Genomic DNA, 17954 nt, shown 5'->3' on the forward strand with positions numbered 1-17954 from the left:
AAAGATAATGAAAATTTTAAAATAGAAAACCAAAGACAAATATACATTTTTAAAATTTAAGTTTCTCTATCCTGAAAAGATAAAAGCAAAAAAATTAATTCAAATCTTTATATTGAATAAGGAATTTGTACAAGAGCAAGTGATCTCACTGTAGTGACAGCTTAGAGATACATGAACTTTCTTCAGGGTAGCTGGTATGTTTATACAACTCATTTTTTAAGTTCCAGAAGAAATACAGTCATGTTAGTAAAGTGCAAAGGCTAAATTAACTGTTTGAAATAAGACTGATGTAGCATGGCTACACAGCTTTCAAAACTGAACTCTGGTGATTGCTCAAATATTTGTACAGATAAGGAGATGGGGACTCAAAATGTAGTACAGACATATCCATTATAACCCAAAGCAAGACAAAAGGTCTGGTGCATAAAAAGCCAGCTGCTAAAAATCTCAGGTGGACCACACTGTAGTTTATTCTATTTGCACAGTTTTCATGAATACGTGCCAGAGAAATTTTAGTCACATCACTGCCAAAGGACCTCACTATTAATAGGTATGAGACAGCAAGACAGCTGTACATCTACACACAAAAAAGTATTTCTCTATAAAAAAAGCTGGGAACACTAAAACATACTTCTGAGTATGAAAATCAAAGCAAACACACCTCCATCTGATGTCAAGGATAACACACCAGTGATTAATGTGGTCTATATTATAATGTTAATAAATGCTTGAGTTTCAACTATTTCACACCATAAATACAGTAACACATTACTACCTGATTTGCCAAGTTTACAGCTTTCAGTGCCTTGTCAGGATAGAGATCGCAATCCCACTCGAAATAGGCTGTAGCCAACAATCGCAGCACTTTAGCCTGGAAAGGAAAACAAACCGGAAGTTTGTGTCATCTGAAGAGCAGAAAAAAAGCCACAAATGAACATACATATGAACACAAAAGACTTAAATATTAAGGTCATGAAAAATGAAAGCTCTTTGAGTCAAAAGAATGCCTGCCTGGTATCAGACATATAAAGCGATTGCTCAGTTCTGAAGTGTATCCAGCCTTCAGCACTGCAATTCACACAGAATATGAATCAACTAGAATTCAGAGGAGGACAGAAGGATAGCAAGGAAAGTCAGAAATATGGAAAAAATAGAATGAAAGAAGAAATTGAAGGAACAGCAGGTACAAACCTCACTGAGAAGAAAAAAAAAAAAAACAAAACACAGAGAAATACATTATAATGGCTTTCAAATATATAAATCACATATAAAAAGTATGAGATTAAAATCTTCTCGCTATCCACCATGGGTAGTAAAATGAGTAACAGGCTTACAAATGACAGACAAACATCTGTCAGAAACGACACAGATGTTACTGATGATGCCTTGAAAGACGAGGGGGAAGGAAAGAAGCAACGGCCTTTCAGGGTCTATTTCAGCCATATTTTCTACAGTTTAATTTTGTGAAATAGTAGATTCCAATGTGATCTAAGGGCACCCATCAGTGACTGAACTCTCAGACTGACACTCATAGCAGCTGAACTTGCAACTTGGCCAAGCTTCATAGAAGACAGTACTAAAAGGGAGGCCAAAGAATCACTGGTCACGTTCAGCATCACAGAGGCAGTGGAGTCAGGTTAACAAAACCCTCCTGTTTGTAAACAGCAGTTTCTCTTTTTTTTACCTGCATTTCTTTGCCAACAGAATACTTCATGTCCATCTTCCCGATGTCATAACTCTGGCTATCAATGATAAATGAAAGTTAAAATCAAACGGGATGGCAGAAATAAATTCAGCCAGTCTTCTGATACGTGCAACATTCCTAGCCTTCCCCCCTTAACCAATCACTAACCACATGAATCACACAAACTCATCTCAGTACCCACTCTTACTAAAGAACAGACAATTTCATTTTCTTTCTAAATCCTCACATCAAAAATTGTACTCAATCACTTTCTTCAACCTGCTGCACCACCTTCTCGGGCATCTTCTACTCAAACATTTCAGTAGGCTCTTTCAGTTTTAACCATAGGGGTTTTGAAGAAGCAAGTCTTCCCGTTCTCACCTGACATTTAATATAGTCATACACCAAAGTCACTATCACAGCAAATCAATAGCAGAGACAGAGCCTGGTACTCATGACTTCCCATTCTTTTTCTAAAAGTTAAATGACAGCACAAAGGACCACACATGAGGAAACACAGTGGCAATTCCAAAAAAACAGATCTGATTGAAAATGCTGTGAATGAAGAACTGTTAGAAAGAAAAACAATAACTAGGCACTTGTTTCCTTATTTTATATATTCTCAATATTAGGAAATCTTAACCCACTAGATGGAGCTGCATCTCTTTCTCCAGATAATTATTTGCACTTTGCAAAGGTTTATTTCCTCCTCAAATTTTGTCATCAGGACTTGGTATTTAATTTTCCACAAGAATAAAATATAAAATAATCTCCACAGCACCAGCTGTAATTAATTCTAAGCACTTCTACAAATCCTCTTTGACAACACATGTGACCATAACTATTTTGAATTTGTTATGTTGCCATTCATTTTCTTCTTACTATTTAAAAGAAAAAGAACAAGAAAAAATAAAAACAAATTTTCTGAGCTAAGGCTGTGACCTTGGCATGAGGATATTCTTCCCCATAGCCTATATATTTTCTTCCTTGGTACCACCATATTACTTATTGGGATCCTACCCAAACCATCTCTAACCATTCCTTTTTCACCTTAATGTTTGTGTCTCTCATCAGTCAAGGACTTGCTCTCAACAAAGCACCTCCTTTATGAGAAATTCAAATACTGTTTAAAACAAATACACTTAAAACCAGTCAGAAGAGTTATACTCTTTTCCAAAGTTTTCAAATCCCTTCACTATCATTTATGAATAGCACAAGAACTGGGAACAGCCTCTTCATGAAAATAATCTCTTTGTTAGGGAGAGAATTGATGAGCACCATGGAAAGAAGACTTTAATTCTAATGATATGAAAATTGATGTGGAAAGCAGACATAAATGTTAGGCAACAGATTAAGACAGCCCCTAAGTATCTGCTCAGCTAATGTGGTTCAGCTAAAATCTTGTATTCTCACATTTTTAATCAAACCTCTACATTCCCCTGCTCCTCCCTCTCCTTCACTCATATTTTTACATCTCAAAATCAGGATTTTATTTTGTTTGCCTTTCATGTTACCTGAGCCAAAAGGAGCTCTGTTCATACTTCTTCTGTTTATAGGTTTCCACTCCAAAATTGTAGCAGAGGATTGACAGGTAACAGGTCTACAATGAAAGACTCCTGCTTCTATAATGTTCTTCTATAAACATCATTAAATCTACGACATTCCAGTTTCTCAAGTTCTTTAAAATGCATTTTACTTTAAAGATACATTCACTGTTATCACTTCTGACCTTATACAAGGGGATATTGAACATGACCAAAAGGGAATCATAATTGTGTGGGAAAGTGAAGCATATTAACCAGTCCAGGACATACAAAACAGCAGGATTCTTGAAACACACGAGGTAGAATAGTTCCTCGAGAAATTATGCTGAAAGCACTGGAACTGTGTAAAGTAAACAATAAAAAATAAAACTTGAGAGGAAAAAGTGGAATACTGCAACTTCATTTTTAAAAGTGGACTCCACCTCTTCCATGGTAGGCTTCTTCCCAGCATGACTCTCTGGTGTTAAAAAAGAATCATCCACATTACAAGTTTTAGGAGAAAACTGGGTTTGAATGCTTGGTTATTCACAGCACTGTTGCTTTCTGCTTTGCCAGCCAGCGCTGACAATGACTGTTCATAACAACTTGTCTTTCCTTTGAAATGATCTGCAGCTGTCATATGTCATCAAAAGAAGAGACAGAAAAATAATTTTATATGCTAACAGGCTGCCAATATTTACATCCATTTTGCCTCTGCAGTAACTTTCTTTTCCAAGTCTAAATTAAGTTACTTGCAAGTGACTACAGATTTCAAATCCTCAGGCAAGAATGAGAGAGGTAGCACAAGATCTTGCTTCAAATTTATTATCTCATTGCAATTCAGAGACAAAAGCACAGATTCAGTATGCATAAACAAAAAAAATATGATCCCTCTCAGATGTGAAACCCTTCTATTTCATAAGTTCATTTGTGAACATTTTCTTCCCAGAACAGAAAGTTCCCTGTATTGAAAGGGTTTCACACAAAGTGTTTAGCTCTAGGCGTACTGTGGCATACCCCAGTCATTTACTTCCATGCTTGGAAAATAAGTATTTCAAAGGATGATTAAAATACTGTTTCAGTGAATGACTGTTCCAGGTGTCAAGCGTAACACTAAATATCTCCATAAACTGGCACCTCTCTTAACAAGTGTTTGGAACAGTTTCACCCTGTAGGGCAGGAGTTCCCAGTTATGATTCACAGACCACTGATGATCCACAAGCTGCAAGTCCTCTCCAGCTGATCTGTGGTACCATACATTTCCGTAACACAACAAGCTCCTGCGATACTCTGCGAGTGCTCTCTGGTACAGTGGGAGTCTGGAAGACTTAAGGACTGTTGGCTACCTAATGGTCCAAAAGTTTCAAAGTCACTCAGCAATCACTAGCTCTTTCCCTTTTTCTCATTGTTCAAATACCACTCAGAAGTAAATTGCAACTCTCATGACCAGAAACCTTTTCCTTGTCTGCATCAGTGCTCCTGGTTTGTGAAGAGCATTCATCATGATAAGTGTAATATTACTTAATGGAGGAGTTTAAGCAGAAAGCACAAAACGAATTTGAAATTAAATTGGGAACACTAGTGCGAAGACCCCAGTGAGTATTTTCAACAATTCACAGTAAGAAGTTCTGCTCTTATGATTCAAATCAAAGGTAGACCCCTGCAACTTAGTCTCTGAGATGAACTGAAAAAGGCCTGAAGATCACACAAAACAATTTTAAATTGGCTGAAGTTTAATTGGTTAAAAAAACAATTAAACTCCAACCATATTTCCCATATTTCTGTTTCAGAATTCACATCTACTCCTTTGAATTTTATTACCTGTACCATAGAGACAGGAACTAAGTGTTTCCTAAATATTGGAAAAACGTTAAAGTAAGGAAATGAAAATAAATGTGGGCAAGTTTATTCTGATATAAACTTATTAAACTTTTATCTTTGCAAACAGAGAACTAGTCTGCATATGCTAGAGTTTTTCTCTGGACATTGTCTGTGTGACACAAGAACTACAAAAAACACAGCTTAGTGCAATGGGAAGCCTCCACTCATAGCTCTACAGCTTCATGAAGATTAGTAATGAGGGCAGTGATAGACCTGCATATCAAAAACTTAGTAACTCAGCTCTTCTCTTGTCCCATCTGCCTCCAGACAAAAGTACATATGGGTACAAGTGAAGAAGCAATATACAAGATTAAGATGTAAAATGCAGCTGGTTCTGTAGAAGAGTAGGTGGCATATTCGATTTCAAAATCTTTTTGCCTTGCTTGCTGATTTGTCTTCTTTCACGCTTTAGGAAAACTTTATAATTCTATTTTGAATGAGAAACAAGAAAAAAAAATAACTTTGAAGAAAAAGCCTGCTGTTTTTTAGGAAGAATAATCTCAAATGTTACATGGCATAAGTAATTTTTTAACATAAAGAGAGGAAAGCAGATTTTCAAAGTTTGGAATGATAAAGGAGAGATGATTTCATTTACCTCTTTTGGCAATTTCATCAACATATCTTTGCAGCGTTGCACACACATCACCGCTTTCTGAAAATCCCCTTGAGCAACTGCCTAAGAAAGCAGTAGAGCATGCCAACAAACTGTTATAGTGAGCAACTCATCTTTAAAATTCATTAAAAGACTGATTCTCAAAAATAGGATTTAGATTTTTCACATTCAGTAAAGCTAGGTTTGGGATTAGATATCTGTCCTTACAGTGCTACAATAATTCTGTATATTTCTATATATTGCCAGATGACAAAGACATCCAGAAAAACACTGCAGTCCTTAAGTACTGTGAAAAGGCCAGATGCATGGGACAAGTTCATTCAGACATTAAGACAACAGTTCAGCAAATCTTAAACCGCCTCTCCAATAATTTAAGGTCCTCTTCCCTCTGCCATGATCAAATTAAAAATTTTGGCCACTGCTTTGGCCTGTTTCGGAGAGCTCTGTTTAGGAAGACAGTATTCCCTTTCTAGATATAGAGGCCAGTGGTGTTAACAAATGCAGGCAATGCAGGCAACTACATTTTCTCATATTTACAGTCATATGTCTGTAATACTCTATAGCATTGATAAAAAGTACTCAGGAACTCCAGTCAAGCACAACGTCTCACAGAACTGAGAATTTCTAAATTGCATACTTTGAATTATTGTAATTTGTGTTGTTGATCCCATGGAAAACCTTGAGCATTTTTTCAGACTTCTCCCATACTGTGTTAGGCACTATGATTCTTACTTCATTGTATGATGCCAGAGGTTGAGACTTTAAAGAAAATATCAAATGTCATGAAACCTACTGTTTCTAGATCTTGTAATTTTATACTGATTCTCCCACTGTTTAAAGCCTTTACATGTGGAAAGCAGCACATATGAGATGACGTTATGGGAGAGAGGGTATTCATGTATAGAAAGATCTCTGTCTGACGGTATAGAATATGAACAGCTTTGATGATGTTCATGAGTTTGCAGTCATGAAAGCTGTCACAGAAGGCACTGCATGTGTGGCTTAGAATATCTGCTTGTTAGATACGAACCTTGGCTATCTGCAGCCATGATGAATGCCACTTTCATGGACTTCCAATCAGCCTAGCTGCAAATACTAGTGCAGTACGATGAGTGTTCCAAAGTGACTTGCTGAATGTGTACGTGTTACATGAATGCAGTCTGGGGGACCCAGGCTCTATATCAGTTCTACCTCCCTTCTTTAGTCAAACACAGGACATCTTTGGAACTGACACCCTTATGATTCAGAAAGGCAGCTGTTTGTTTTATAAACAGCCATGCTAGCCAAATTATAGAGCAACAAATCCGAACTAGAAGATATAAACACCACAGCAGAAATGACTGCGATAAATCAGACAAATTAAAAATCATTAAATGATTGCAACACCGAACACAAACACGAGATCTGCTATCTTACATCTAACTGAAGGAAATATATCCCTCAGCAAGTCTTCAATGCCAAGCATTCATACATCTAATAACTGGGTCAGAGTTTCCCTCTATAGCCCTAGTGACTTATAAGGAAAACTGGGAAGAACACGTACTGATTCAGCCTGATAAGAGAGTACTTTGAAGAGGTTCTTCTCCACATCAGCTTTGTGCACATGAATATCTGCTTCACCATCGCTCCCCTTAAGTAACTTCGCATACAGTTTTTCTATTCTCTAGAAAACAAAGTGTAGGCATCACCCACAGAAATTACAAATAGGTGTGCTTGTAAGAAATTAAAACTGGAAAAGAACTTACACTCATGGCAATCTCTAGAAATCCATCACCAATATCAGGTTTTCCAATATCTATCCACCCTTTCCCAGTCTTCATAGCCATCTGAAGGAGAAAATGGTAAGTGCTTTGTGCAAGAAAGACAATGTTAGATCTCATCTCATTGATGCACACATCTAACACAGGAAAAGGGTATTTCAGCTCTTCAATCTTCAACAAGCACCTCTCGCATCTGAAGTCCTTAACACTTCAATGTAGCATAAGACTTGTGGTGCCCTACTAGACAATATTATAAGATACTGAAATAAATTAACATGTTGCTCATAGAACATTTTACCATATAAGAAAGATGTGACGTTAACGGTACTAACTCAGCAGGTATCCCTGTGATAAGACAGGTCCCACTTCAGTGTGTATATTCCCCTGAACTACAGATAAATTTCACTCCCTTTCGAAAGAAACTGTAATAGGGTTTGAAGGTTTCCCTTGGTGATCAACTATACCTCATTCCCCACCCACCATTAGCCTTACCAAAATCTGTCTTCGAATTGTTCCCTCTGAAGGATCACTGCCTTCACAAAGGCACACCAGTCTGCAAGCAACAAAACGTACTGCAAGAAAACAGTGCAGACATTCATAAGCTCCCTTTTCTCTTTTTTACTTTTTAGAAAATCAGGCCCTGCCGTATCTGAAAGACTGCTTGCCATTTTAAATTACAAGAAAGAAAAATCTGAAAGCTTCAGGAGTCAAAGCAGTCTGCACTTTAGCCAAGCTGCTTAAAACTGCTTTTTAGGCAGTAAGGAAAAAAAAAAAAAAAGAAAAAAAAATATATTCTCATCAAAATACCTATTAAACACTTTAGAGGGAGTTTAAGTTAAATACATGGTATTCAAAGACTTAATTACATTGCAGGTGCTTACAGTAACATGTCTTGAGAGCCTCAAAATAGCCTTCAGCAAAATATGGAAATTAAGTTTAATAATCTTTCCATTTTCAAAGTAAAAAGCAAAAATATGTTCAGGCCTTCCTTATACATCAGGGATGGAAAAGATACCACTTAATGTAGTTAAAATAGCCTCTCCCTGGCCCTTCAGCTGTGATACAAGATCTGAGAATGCAACACTACAATTACTACTTATTTTGTATAAACTTACCCTTTTCCCTTTACCTGATATAATTTATATGATGTAGATTACACATAATTTTGACTATAATCCCTCAAAACAAAAATGTAGGCCAGAAATTGAAATCCTGCAGAACCACATAAAGAACAGGTTGAGGGAAAAGACCAAAAGCTCATTTCTGCCTTTCCCCCAAGCCCTGCTCCTGGCTCCGAGCAAACCCACCAGCTGTGTACCTGGCTAAAGCAGGAAAGTAAAAAGAGGATTTATAGTTTTCCTGTATGTAAGCCTTGATGAGATGGTTTCTTTGATGTAACTATCTCACTTGATACAAATTAAGTGACCAACAGTCTAAAATTTAAATCTGTTATTTCCCTACATTTTTAGATTAAAACCATAGCATTAGAGGCAAATTACAGCACCTGTTTACTGATGCTCTGGCAGGGAAAGGGGGAGTGATAAGAATGCCTACACTGATTCAGTGTCACAAGATCACCATTACACCAGGATGCTCCTTCCCAAACTGTTTATACAAATCCCAGCTGTGTATTTTCCTCTGTCTACACCCTGTCTGCAAAGATCCAAACAAACTGTCCTGGATTTGTCACCCAAATCTACAGCGCTACATACACGCCTGTCCATAGAGAATATTTCCTTTTCGTGCTACAGCACACAAAATACATTTAGGAAGGTATAGAACACATACGTACGTTTAGCTCTTTGCTCATCATTGACAACAGAACCTGTGTGTTTGGTTACAGCCCAGTTCCACAGGCTTACTGCACCTTCTTCAACCTGAGTAGGAGAATTCCGTTAATTTTGTCCTGTAATTTGGGTCACACTAAAATTTAGTACTGGAAAAGGAACCATCTTCCATGTGAACCACAGTAATGACCTCTCCACACGTTTGTGCAACTTCCTTTTACGTTGGAGCCAAAGGTGTGAGTTTTCCATGAAACTGTTACATGATCACACGAGGAGATCGGGGGCAGTGATCTAAAAACAGGCATGCTGAATGGGCCAAATAGCATTTCTTCAGCTCAAAGTACGGACCATTCTTTTCTATAGATACATCATTTCCAAAGAATTATAAACAGGGGCAGGAAGCACACAGTCTTTTCATAGATGTATTTCATAAGATATATTCAGTCTTATAAAAGACTATTTCACATCTTAAAACATGAAGCAAGATAAGAAAGAACATGATTCTGTAAACCCAAGGCTGACAAGACCTGAAACTAAAACGAACTAATTAATCATATGACCAATAGCACATTTATGTCACATCATCCATCAGTGCCTTCAGCCCCAATTTGAAATTATGCTTAATAGCAAACTCTGTAAGCAAGGTGCTGGACTTCAGAAACATTCAAATATGCCCCTAAACAAAATCCCATTAACCTGTCATATTACTGAAATGTCCTAACCTGTGTTTCTATCAAGTCCTTTTTCAAACTTAGCAAAACATGACCTCACTTACCCTGTTCATGTGGGATGAAGTTTTCTCACAAATACTCATAGATGCAAAATTTGTGCAATAGTACATCACCACATTCAAAATACAACTGATTCACTGGCAGCTTTTAGAGTACATTATGTACATTTTAAACAGATGTTGAAAAATTTGGAGGGATTGGAAAAAGCTGTAAGAATTCTATCAGGGTTGAAAACACATCTACAGTAAGGCTTCACCTCTTTTGCCAACCAAAAAGGAAACCAAGTTGCTTAATAATTTTAAATACCTACATCAGGAAACTTCTGCATTAGCAAAGAACAAAGGCTTCTGACTATATACTTGTGAAAAAGATGATGCAGTCCTACGTAAAGGCATTAAGGTCCTCTAACAACCCACCTTGAAGGGCTGCACTTCCCATCACTTCAAATCTTTGCTTTCATGGCAGATCTTGCCTACAAATACGCTCTTGCCTACCCAGGGGACATTTTATGGCCCCTTATATTGAAGGGATTACAAATGAATGACTTCACCTTTCTTTAAAACGTTTAGCCCAACTGTTTCAGGAAGAACAAGGATACCAGTTTTATGCTTGTGGATGTCTTTACAGACTGCACCAAGCACACTTTTTGTTGTGACACTTGCTAGCCTATCTTGCTCCTTGTCACAAATTTAGGACTTTCAAAATCACTCTTCCTTAGGTGATAATCTTGATGAATTAAAACTCTCTTCAACATATAATTTTGGAGGAAAACGTTGGGCACATCTCAGCTGGTCTTGTTTTCATTCCAGATGCATGTGTTACTCATCAGACTTCTTTCTGAAAAAAGCCTTTTAAAGTAGATGTTTACTACTTTATAAGTACTCCTCTAGAAGAAACACACAGTGGGGAAAAAAATAGAAGCATTATAAGCAACAACCTAATTCACTTTTATAATGCACGAAAATGAGCACTTCCCACTTCAATACTACCTACTGGCTTTACCAAGCAGGTAAAATGACATGCTTGCTTGATTTCTTCTTCCTCAAGTATCTATCGTTATCAGAATCCACACAAAGGATGAGGACTTCTCTGACTCACGATCAAACTCTTAATGCATCAGCATTCTACGCTTGCATTTTTACTTTAAATTACGATTAGGTATGTCTAAAAAAAATGAAGTAATAAAAAACTTAATATTGCTAAAAAAATATAAAGTCGTAAAACCCCTAATATCACTAGTAAAAAAATAAAGTCCTAAAGACCTTACTAACACTAACATACCAGTAGATTTTTCCAACTGTGATGCACGCTTTTACATTTGGGATCAACGTTTTGCGCTGACTTTTTCAAGTGTGACCTTTTCAGCTTTATTTTGGACTCTCACCCTACTGGGTTAAAAGCGGAAGAAGGCAGCCTGCTTTCTTCACACTCCGCCAGCGCCGGGGCGAAAGGCTCCGCTTCCCCGCAGAGGCCGGGCAGCCGGGGGCGGCAGCACCAACCTGGGCGAGCGCGGCCGCGGGGTGCGAAGCACAGGGCGCCCCCAGTTCTTCGGGCGGGGTGGCGAAGGCCGGCGGGCCGGGGAGCCGCCGCTCCGCCTCAGTCGCGCTCCCGCCCTCCCAGGAGAGGCCGCCCACGGCCTGGAACAGCTCCTCGGTGAGAGCAGCGATGCGGGACGGGGCCTCCTCCCTCAGCAGCTCCCGCGCCAGCCCTGTGAGACAGGAGGAGAGCGGGGCGTGAGGTGGGGCGTGAGGCCCGGCGGCTGCACCGGGCGATACCGGGCGGTACCTGCCAGCGCGTCCAGCCGCGCCCCCGCCATGGCGGCACCCCGCGCCGCCGCGCATGCGCGCCGCCGCGGAGCATCCCGGGCCCGGCGCCCGCAGCCGCGCCGAACCCGACGCTCCCGGCTGCGATTGGCTGCCCCGCGCTGCCGCCCCGCCTCCCCGTGCCGAGCGACGGGCACGGCGGCCAATCGGGCGGGGCGCCGCGGCGGGGGGTTCGCCCGTTTGCTGCGCGGTGGGTGCCGCGGCGGTTCTGGAAGGATCGCGGGGAGCGGGGCCCGGCGGGGCGCGGGCGAGATGTCGGGGCTGCTGCACACCACGCTGAGCGGGCTCAACAGCGACTCCTACTGCGAGATCAGCCAGTACCGGGACCAGCACTTCCGGGTGCGCCCGGCGGCGGGGGCGGCGGGGGCGGCGGGGGGGGGCGCTGCCGTGGGCGGCGGGGCCGCGGGAGCGGGGCGGCAGGCGTGCTCACCCCGCTGCGTGTTCCTCCCCCTCTGCCTTCAGGGGAGCCGGCAGCTGCAGGAGAAATCCCTCAAAATATCCTCCACGCTGTACGTCGGCAACCTGTCCTTCTACACGACGGAGGAGCAGATCCAGGAGCTCTTCTCCAAGTGTGGGGACGTCAAGAGGATTGTCATGGGGCTGGACAAGATCAAGAAAACCCCCTGCGGCTTCTGCTTTGTCGAGTATCCTTTCTGTTTCGCTGCTGCTGCCGGCCCATGTGCTGTTGCTGCTTTTACTTCCTCTCTGCGCAGCAAGCTTTGCTGCACCGCTGTGGAAAAGGAGTGATAGTGAAGTGCTTGCTGCCGGACACTCTCAGCCTTCCTACTGCACCACCACCGCCTTAACTGAGAGAGAGACACAGTGGTGCCGTAGGTGAAAAGCACGACTGCCGCTGTACCTTCTAGAGGTGGCAGAGAGCTCCTTTTAATAATTCCTCTCATGATTTTAGGGCCGAAATGAGAGTGTTACAGTCGTCAGTCTGAGCTCTTACGTGGCCAGCGCACACATTCAGTTTCTCACCTTAGCCTTACACCTGAATGTAGGAGCAGAATAAACCACGGTGGCGTTTCCAAGCAGAGGGTAACAGGCTTGTACAAGTTGTACCGTGAGCTGTCTTTGCAAAGCCTGCTCCTCATGTTCAAATTCAGTCAAGTTTCACATAGTATAAAAAGGCACATTACAGATTCCTTGCCCTCAGCAAGGCCTTAATGTGTTTGTTTCACCTGCTTGTGAAATAAATGATCCAGAACTACTTCTTGTCTGTGCAGGTACTAACGTTAAAGTTCAGAATCCTTTCTGAGTGGGAGCTGTCTAGCTTGGGTTTATACGAGTGCAGTTTTAGATCCCATAGAGAAGAGCATGAAGTGTAGAAAAGACTGGAAGGCGAGGGGTTTCTGCTTCTCGAATACAGTACTGTTTTTTATTTTCCCTGTACCCAGCAAAGTAGCACACTTAGTTCTTATAGTATGCTTCAGATACTACACAAGAGCAGATGCTGAACATGCAATGCGATTTATCAACGGCACACGACTAGATGACCGCATCATTCGAACTGACTGGGATGCAGGATTTAAGGAGGGGCGACAGTATGGAAGAGGAAAGACGGGAGGACAGGTAAAGGCAATACCCGTTCATGCCTTGAATTTGATCCCCCCTAAGACTCTGTACTGCTTTGCTACTTTTGTCTCATGCAGAACAATGTGTGGACTGTAAAGACCTGATAATGAACTTTATCAATTCCCAGGTTGTTTTGGTAACTGATGCCTGGTGTTAAAAGCTAGAAATAGAACTTTAAACTTCCTGCAGTGCAAGCAGAATGTTCCCTAAAGCAAGCTAGTACTCTTAAAATGATGCAGAATTTGAACAGAGGGGGACAGCCCAATCTCACAACACAGCAGTTTGCCCCAGGGCAGAGGTGAGGTTTCTTTGCAGATTTTCAGGGTGGAGGGAAGAAAAGTTCTTGAGGCCAAGCCTGGCAATTCTGAAAGCTGGACTGCAAAGCTGAATAAAAGTATTTTGTGGTCTTTGCTTGTCTAAAAAAGACCTCAGCCATCAGATATATCCTCATTTGTCCTTTTCACTACCATTACCACCTTTTTGGTGGATTATTTGAAGAGGCTTCAAACAAGTCAAAGTGCTTCTAACCTGAACTTCTGTTCTCTAGCAGCTGAGTAAGGAGGGGATGATGATTCTGAAGTCTAGCAGGAGACAGGCGGTTCAGGGTACTAATATCTGTGTTACTTCTGTGCTCCAGGTGCGAGATGAGTACCGGACAGACTATGATGTGGGAAGAGGTGGCTTTGGCAAGATCATTCAGATGCAGAAGGCAAATCATCAGCCTGCGATCTATTAATTGCCTTGTGGGTCCTAGTTCGTAGAGGGCTCTCTCCTCCCAGAGCTAGCCCTGTTCTTACATTTTGGATTGGGGTAGGGAGTGAGATCCAAGTTCCAGCAAAAGGTGACCCTCCTTAGACTGTGGATATACATGTATTCATTCCCCCTTCCTTCTGGGCTAGAGAGGATGTTCTGTGCTGATACAGGGCAACAAGGGAAAAAAAGATGGACAGCTCTGCAGGATTCTGGGTAAGAAGAAATGCAGCATGTCACACACTTGTGCTACAACGTCCTCTTCATGTTGCAGCTAAGCAGGTGGCTTCCTCCAAGCTGCGACTGCAGCCGTGGTTGCTCTCAAATGGAACTTCTTAAAAGCTTACCATCATCAGAGCCTCCATGTGCCCGGGCACCTTGTGGGGATGGACAAGAGATTCAGGTTTCTAATTTACAACCTCATCTGCTTACAAAGCTGTGTCACTGTTTGGATAAGAGAAGTGGAACAAGGTCTTACCATCCACTCGGAGGTGTTTGTCTGCACATCTAGCCCTTGGGTTGGTCAGGGCCTGCATTTTTCTTTATGATGCACCCAGTGCTGCCTGGCTTTTCAGATCCTCACTGTTCGGCGTGATTTTGTTAAAAGTTTCTTTTCATTTTTTAAATAAACAGTTGTCTTTGGTCTGGCTGAGATTGAATTAATTTTCCCCCTAGCAGTCCCTAGCAGTGGTATTGGTAGCTAGAAGGGTGTTGGTAACACACCAGTGTTTTGGCTACTGCTGAGCAGTGCTCCCACAGCATCAAGGCTGTCTCTCCCAACGTTTTCCCCACTCACCCGGTAGGCTGAGGGTGGGCAACATCTTGGGAGGGGACATAGCCAGGACAGCTGACCCAAACTGACCAAGGGGACGTTCCATACCATATGATGTCTGCTCAGCAATAAAAGCTAAGAGAAAGGAGGAGGGGGGCAGTATTCATTATTACAACATTTGTTTTCTGGAGCACCCGCTACGCCTCCTGAAGCCCTGCTTCCTGGGAACTGGCCAGACATCACCTGATGGTGGGAAGTAGAGAATAAATCTTTTGTTTTCCTTTGCTTCCAACGCACAGCCGTGCTTTTTGTTTATTAAACTGCCTTTATCTTGACCCACGAGTTCTTTTCCATCTTATTTTCCTCCCCTTCCTGTCCTGCTGAGGAGGGGAGGGATACAGCGACCTGGTGGGCACTTGCTGTACAGCCAAGGTCAGCCCACGACAGCCCTTTCAGGCTCTCAACATGGGGCCTGAGACAATGGCAGTTTTGTACTAAGCGTGCTATAGCTATAGCATTTAAGTAGCAAGCTTCTGTGCAGGTCATGGAGTTTGTTGGCTGTACTGCTTATCTCTATTTTGCTGAGTTTAGGAACATGTTGGCACGAAATGGTTGTGTGGTTTGCCCTGGCACTGATGGCCTTACTGTGCTGGGAGAGCTGTCTCGTGGAGAGGATGAGGGAATGCATCCCTCTTCCTACCTGGGAGCAATGTGAGTGGTTTTACTATGCTGGCTCCCAAGGTCCTTGTTCACCCTTACATGAGCTGTTTAATGCTACTAATTAACACTGCTGACATATTATGGGGTTTGTGGAATCTGGTGTCATCCTAGTGTAAGAGAAGACAACTTCTGGGCCAGGCGATACTGAAACGTGCCCCGAGGCAGCGGGTCCCTGGGTGGCAGGGTGTGTGGAAGGATTTGGGTGTGTGCCTAGGGTGGTTACCTCCTCCCATAGCCCAGGACTTTACACCTGAACAGGCAAGTAGCCCTGGCAAACTGATGTGCCACCTCATAGAAGGGTGCCTTGCCCACCCCGGTGAAAACCGGCAGCTTCTAGCACTGTACTGGGCCTTGGCTGTGCCCTGTCAAACCACAGTTCAGTACTATCAGAGGACTGTGGTTAAGGCAGGGACCCAAACCACCTCTGAGAATACTTTGGCTGAGACCAGGGTGCAAAATACATCTGAGAGCATGATAGTAGAGACAGGGATTCAAACAACATCAACGACAGTGATTGCCCCAGTATTGAAAAAGAAACTGGACAAGGAGGTCCACGGGTCCATATTATTGATTACTAAGAGAAGAGGAAGAAGAGGAAGGGTTTCATCAAGAAGGTGGTTCTTTGGCAAAGAAATTGGAGAAAAGAAAGAGTGCCGGCAAGAAGCAGAAACTACCCAGCCTCTGACCTCATCAGAACTTCGAGACATGCGGAAAGGTTACAGCCGCCAGGCAGGTGAGTGAATTGCTGCCTGTCTGCTCTGATGCTGGGATAGTAGGGCTGACAGCAGTTGGAAGGTAGGGAAGCCCAGCAGCTGGGATCCCTTGCTAGAAACCAGGGAATTGAGGTAGGAATTGAATGAGACAGCAATTTGCAGTCTCTGGAGATGGCTCCTCTCAAGTGTGAGGGCAAGATACCCACCCATTCAAGGAAGAACTTGTGAACTCCCCGGAAAAGTGGATTACTGCAGATGAAGGCATCCATACCTGAGCAGTGCTGGAAGTCATCTACAGTGATCTAGACAGTGATGAGGTCTCCAAAGATCCAGAGGATATGCTGTGCTCATGGGCCATGTGGAGGAAGGTGATTCAAAGCATCCCAGCATCATATTCTAACAGCTTGGCAGTGATGTTTTGCCCAGATATGGATACACCAACTATGGAGAGAGTGTCTTCTTGGCTCCAAAACTTCGAAGAAAATCTCTGTCCCTCCTTACCCCTATGGGCCTGTACCTTGGCTGTCAGGGGCACCCCAAGAAATCAATGCCCTCCTGCCCCAGTCAGAGGAAAAATGAGCCCCAGGTGCATGCCACGTGGCACATTCTGGTTCTTCTGTGTGACCAGGGGGAGGACATGAGGAAATGGGATGGTGAACCCACCTTTAAGCTGGGAGCCCACGTACACAAACTGAGAGGGAAGAGAGCTGTTAAGAAGGCATCACTCAAGAAGGCTGTCAGCTTTGTTTCTGTAGAGACACAAGAAGGCAATCAGCGATCTCCCAGACATAGAACTGAGATCACCTCCCTTGATCCCGGTGAGGTGGAATTCTGGTCTGGAACTGAAAGGGTCAGACAGTGAATATTCTGACCAGGAACAGGAATAGAGGGTCCCTGCCTTCAGCTAGGAGAGGGAAAGGGACAACTAAGTATACTGGTCTGTGTGGATTCAGTGGCCTGGCATATCAGGCCCACAAAAGTATAAGGCTTTGGTAGACACTGGTGCACAGTGTGCGCTGGTGCCATCAGGGTACAGGGGCACTGAACCCATCTGGATCTCTGGAGTGATGAGGATGCCAAGAATTGTCTGTATTGGAGGCTAAGGGAGGTTAAGAGGGGACAAGTGGCAAAAGCATCCCATTGTGACCAGCCCAGAGGCACCGTGTATGCTTGGCATAAACTACCTCAGGAGAGGGTACTTCAGGGACCCAAAAGGTGGGATTTTGGTGTAGCCACTGTGAACACGGAAAGGATCAAACAGCTACCTACCCTGCCTGGCCTCTCAGAAGATCCCTTTGTTGCGGGACTGCTGTAAGTCAAAGAACAGCAGGTGCCAATTGCTACCAGGATGGTGTACCAGCAGCCACGTCGCACGAACCAAGACTCCCTGGCTCCCATCCATGAGCCGATGCATCAATTGGAGAGCCAAGGATCGATCAGCAAGACTCACTCACTCCATGAACTTCCTCCAACATGAGTCCTTCCCATGGGCTGCTGCTCTTCATGAGCTGCTCCAACATGGGCCCTTCCCACAGGCTGCAGCTCTCCACAGACTTCTCCAGCGTGGGTTCCTCCTGAGAGTTGCAGTCTTCCCAGTGCCGAACTGCTCCAGCACGGGC

General features: G+C 42.9%; 2 protein-coding genes across 5 annotated transcripts in view; one reads left to right on the forward strand and one right to left on the reverse strand.

The window, feature by feature from the left end:
* Positions 1-11803, reverse strand: part of TEX11 (testis expressed 11) — a 34808-nt gene extending 23005 nt beyond the window's left edge. For all 4 annotated transcript variants that reach the window (XR_004406929.2, XM_042807480.1, XM_032991828.2 and 1 more), the window contains exons 1-10: positions 11765-11803; positions 11479-11687; positions 9254-9338; positions 7954-8033; positions 7447-7527; positions 7245-7364; positions 5684-5764; positions 3199-3284; positions 1685-1742; positions 776-871 (exon numbers count right to left, since the gene is read on the reverse strand). Coding sequence is in view for 3 of the 4 variants with exons in the window: in XM_042807480.1 (XP_042663414.1) it covers positions 776-871; positions 1685-1742; positions 3199-3284; positions 5684-5764; positions 7245-7364; positions 7447-7527; positions 7954-8033; positions 9254-9338; positions 11479-11687; positions 11765-11795 (927 nt within the window). In the remaining variant the exon portion in view is untranslated. The remainder of the gene's footprint in view (positions 1-775; positions 872-1684; positions 1743-3198; positions 3285-5683; positions 5765-7244; positions 7365-7446; positions 7528-7953; positions 8034-9253; positions 9339-11478; positions 11688-11764) is intronic.
* A 181-nt stretch (positions 11804-11984) lies between these two features.
* LOC104356807 (nuclear cap-binding protein subunit 2) lies at positions 11985-14772 on the forward strand. Its single transcript, XM_032991831.2, has 4 exons — positions 11985-12141; positions 12265-12446; positions 13239-13377; positions 14018-14772. The coding sequence occupies exons 1-4, from the start codon at positions 12055-12057 to the stop codon at positions 14114-14116; spliced, it is 507 nt and encodes a 168-aa protein (XP_032847722.2). The 5' UTR covers positions 11985-12054; the 3' UTR covers positions 14117-14772.
* The last annotated feature ends 3182 nt before the right edge of the window (positions 14773-17954 follow it).

Source organism: Tyto alba, unplaced genomic scaffold (assembly GCF_018691265.1).
Source record: "Tyto alba isolate M040663 unplaced genomic scaffold, T.alba_DEE_v4.0 Super-Scaffold_5, whole genome shotgun sequence".
Classification (NCBI taxonomy): Eukaryota; Metazoa; Chordata; class Aves; order Strigiformes; family Tytonidae; genus Tyto; species Tyto alba.

What these genes read in the sequence shown, in the direction of transcription:
- LOC104356807 (XM_032991831.2), top strand. Translation starts at nt 12,055, where the DNA reads ATGTCGGGGCTGCTGCACACCACGCTGAGCGGGCTCAACAGCGACTCC. An exon ending in TGCGGCTTCTGCTTTGTCGA is followed by an intron (nt 12,447 to 13,238) that starts GTATCCTTTCTG and finishes AGTATGCTTCAG; the next exon opens with ATACTACACAAGAGCAGATG. An exon ending in GAGGAAAGACGGGAGGACAG is followed by an intron (nt 13,378 to 14,017) that starts GTAAAGGCAATA and finishes TCTGTGCTCCAG; the next exon opens with GTGCGAGATGAGTACCGGAC.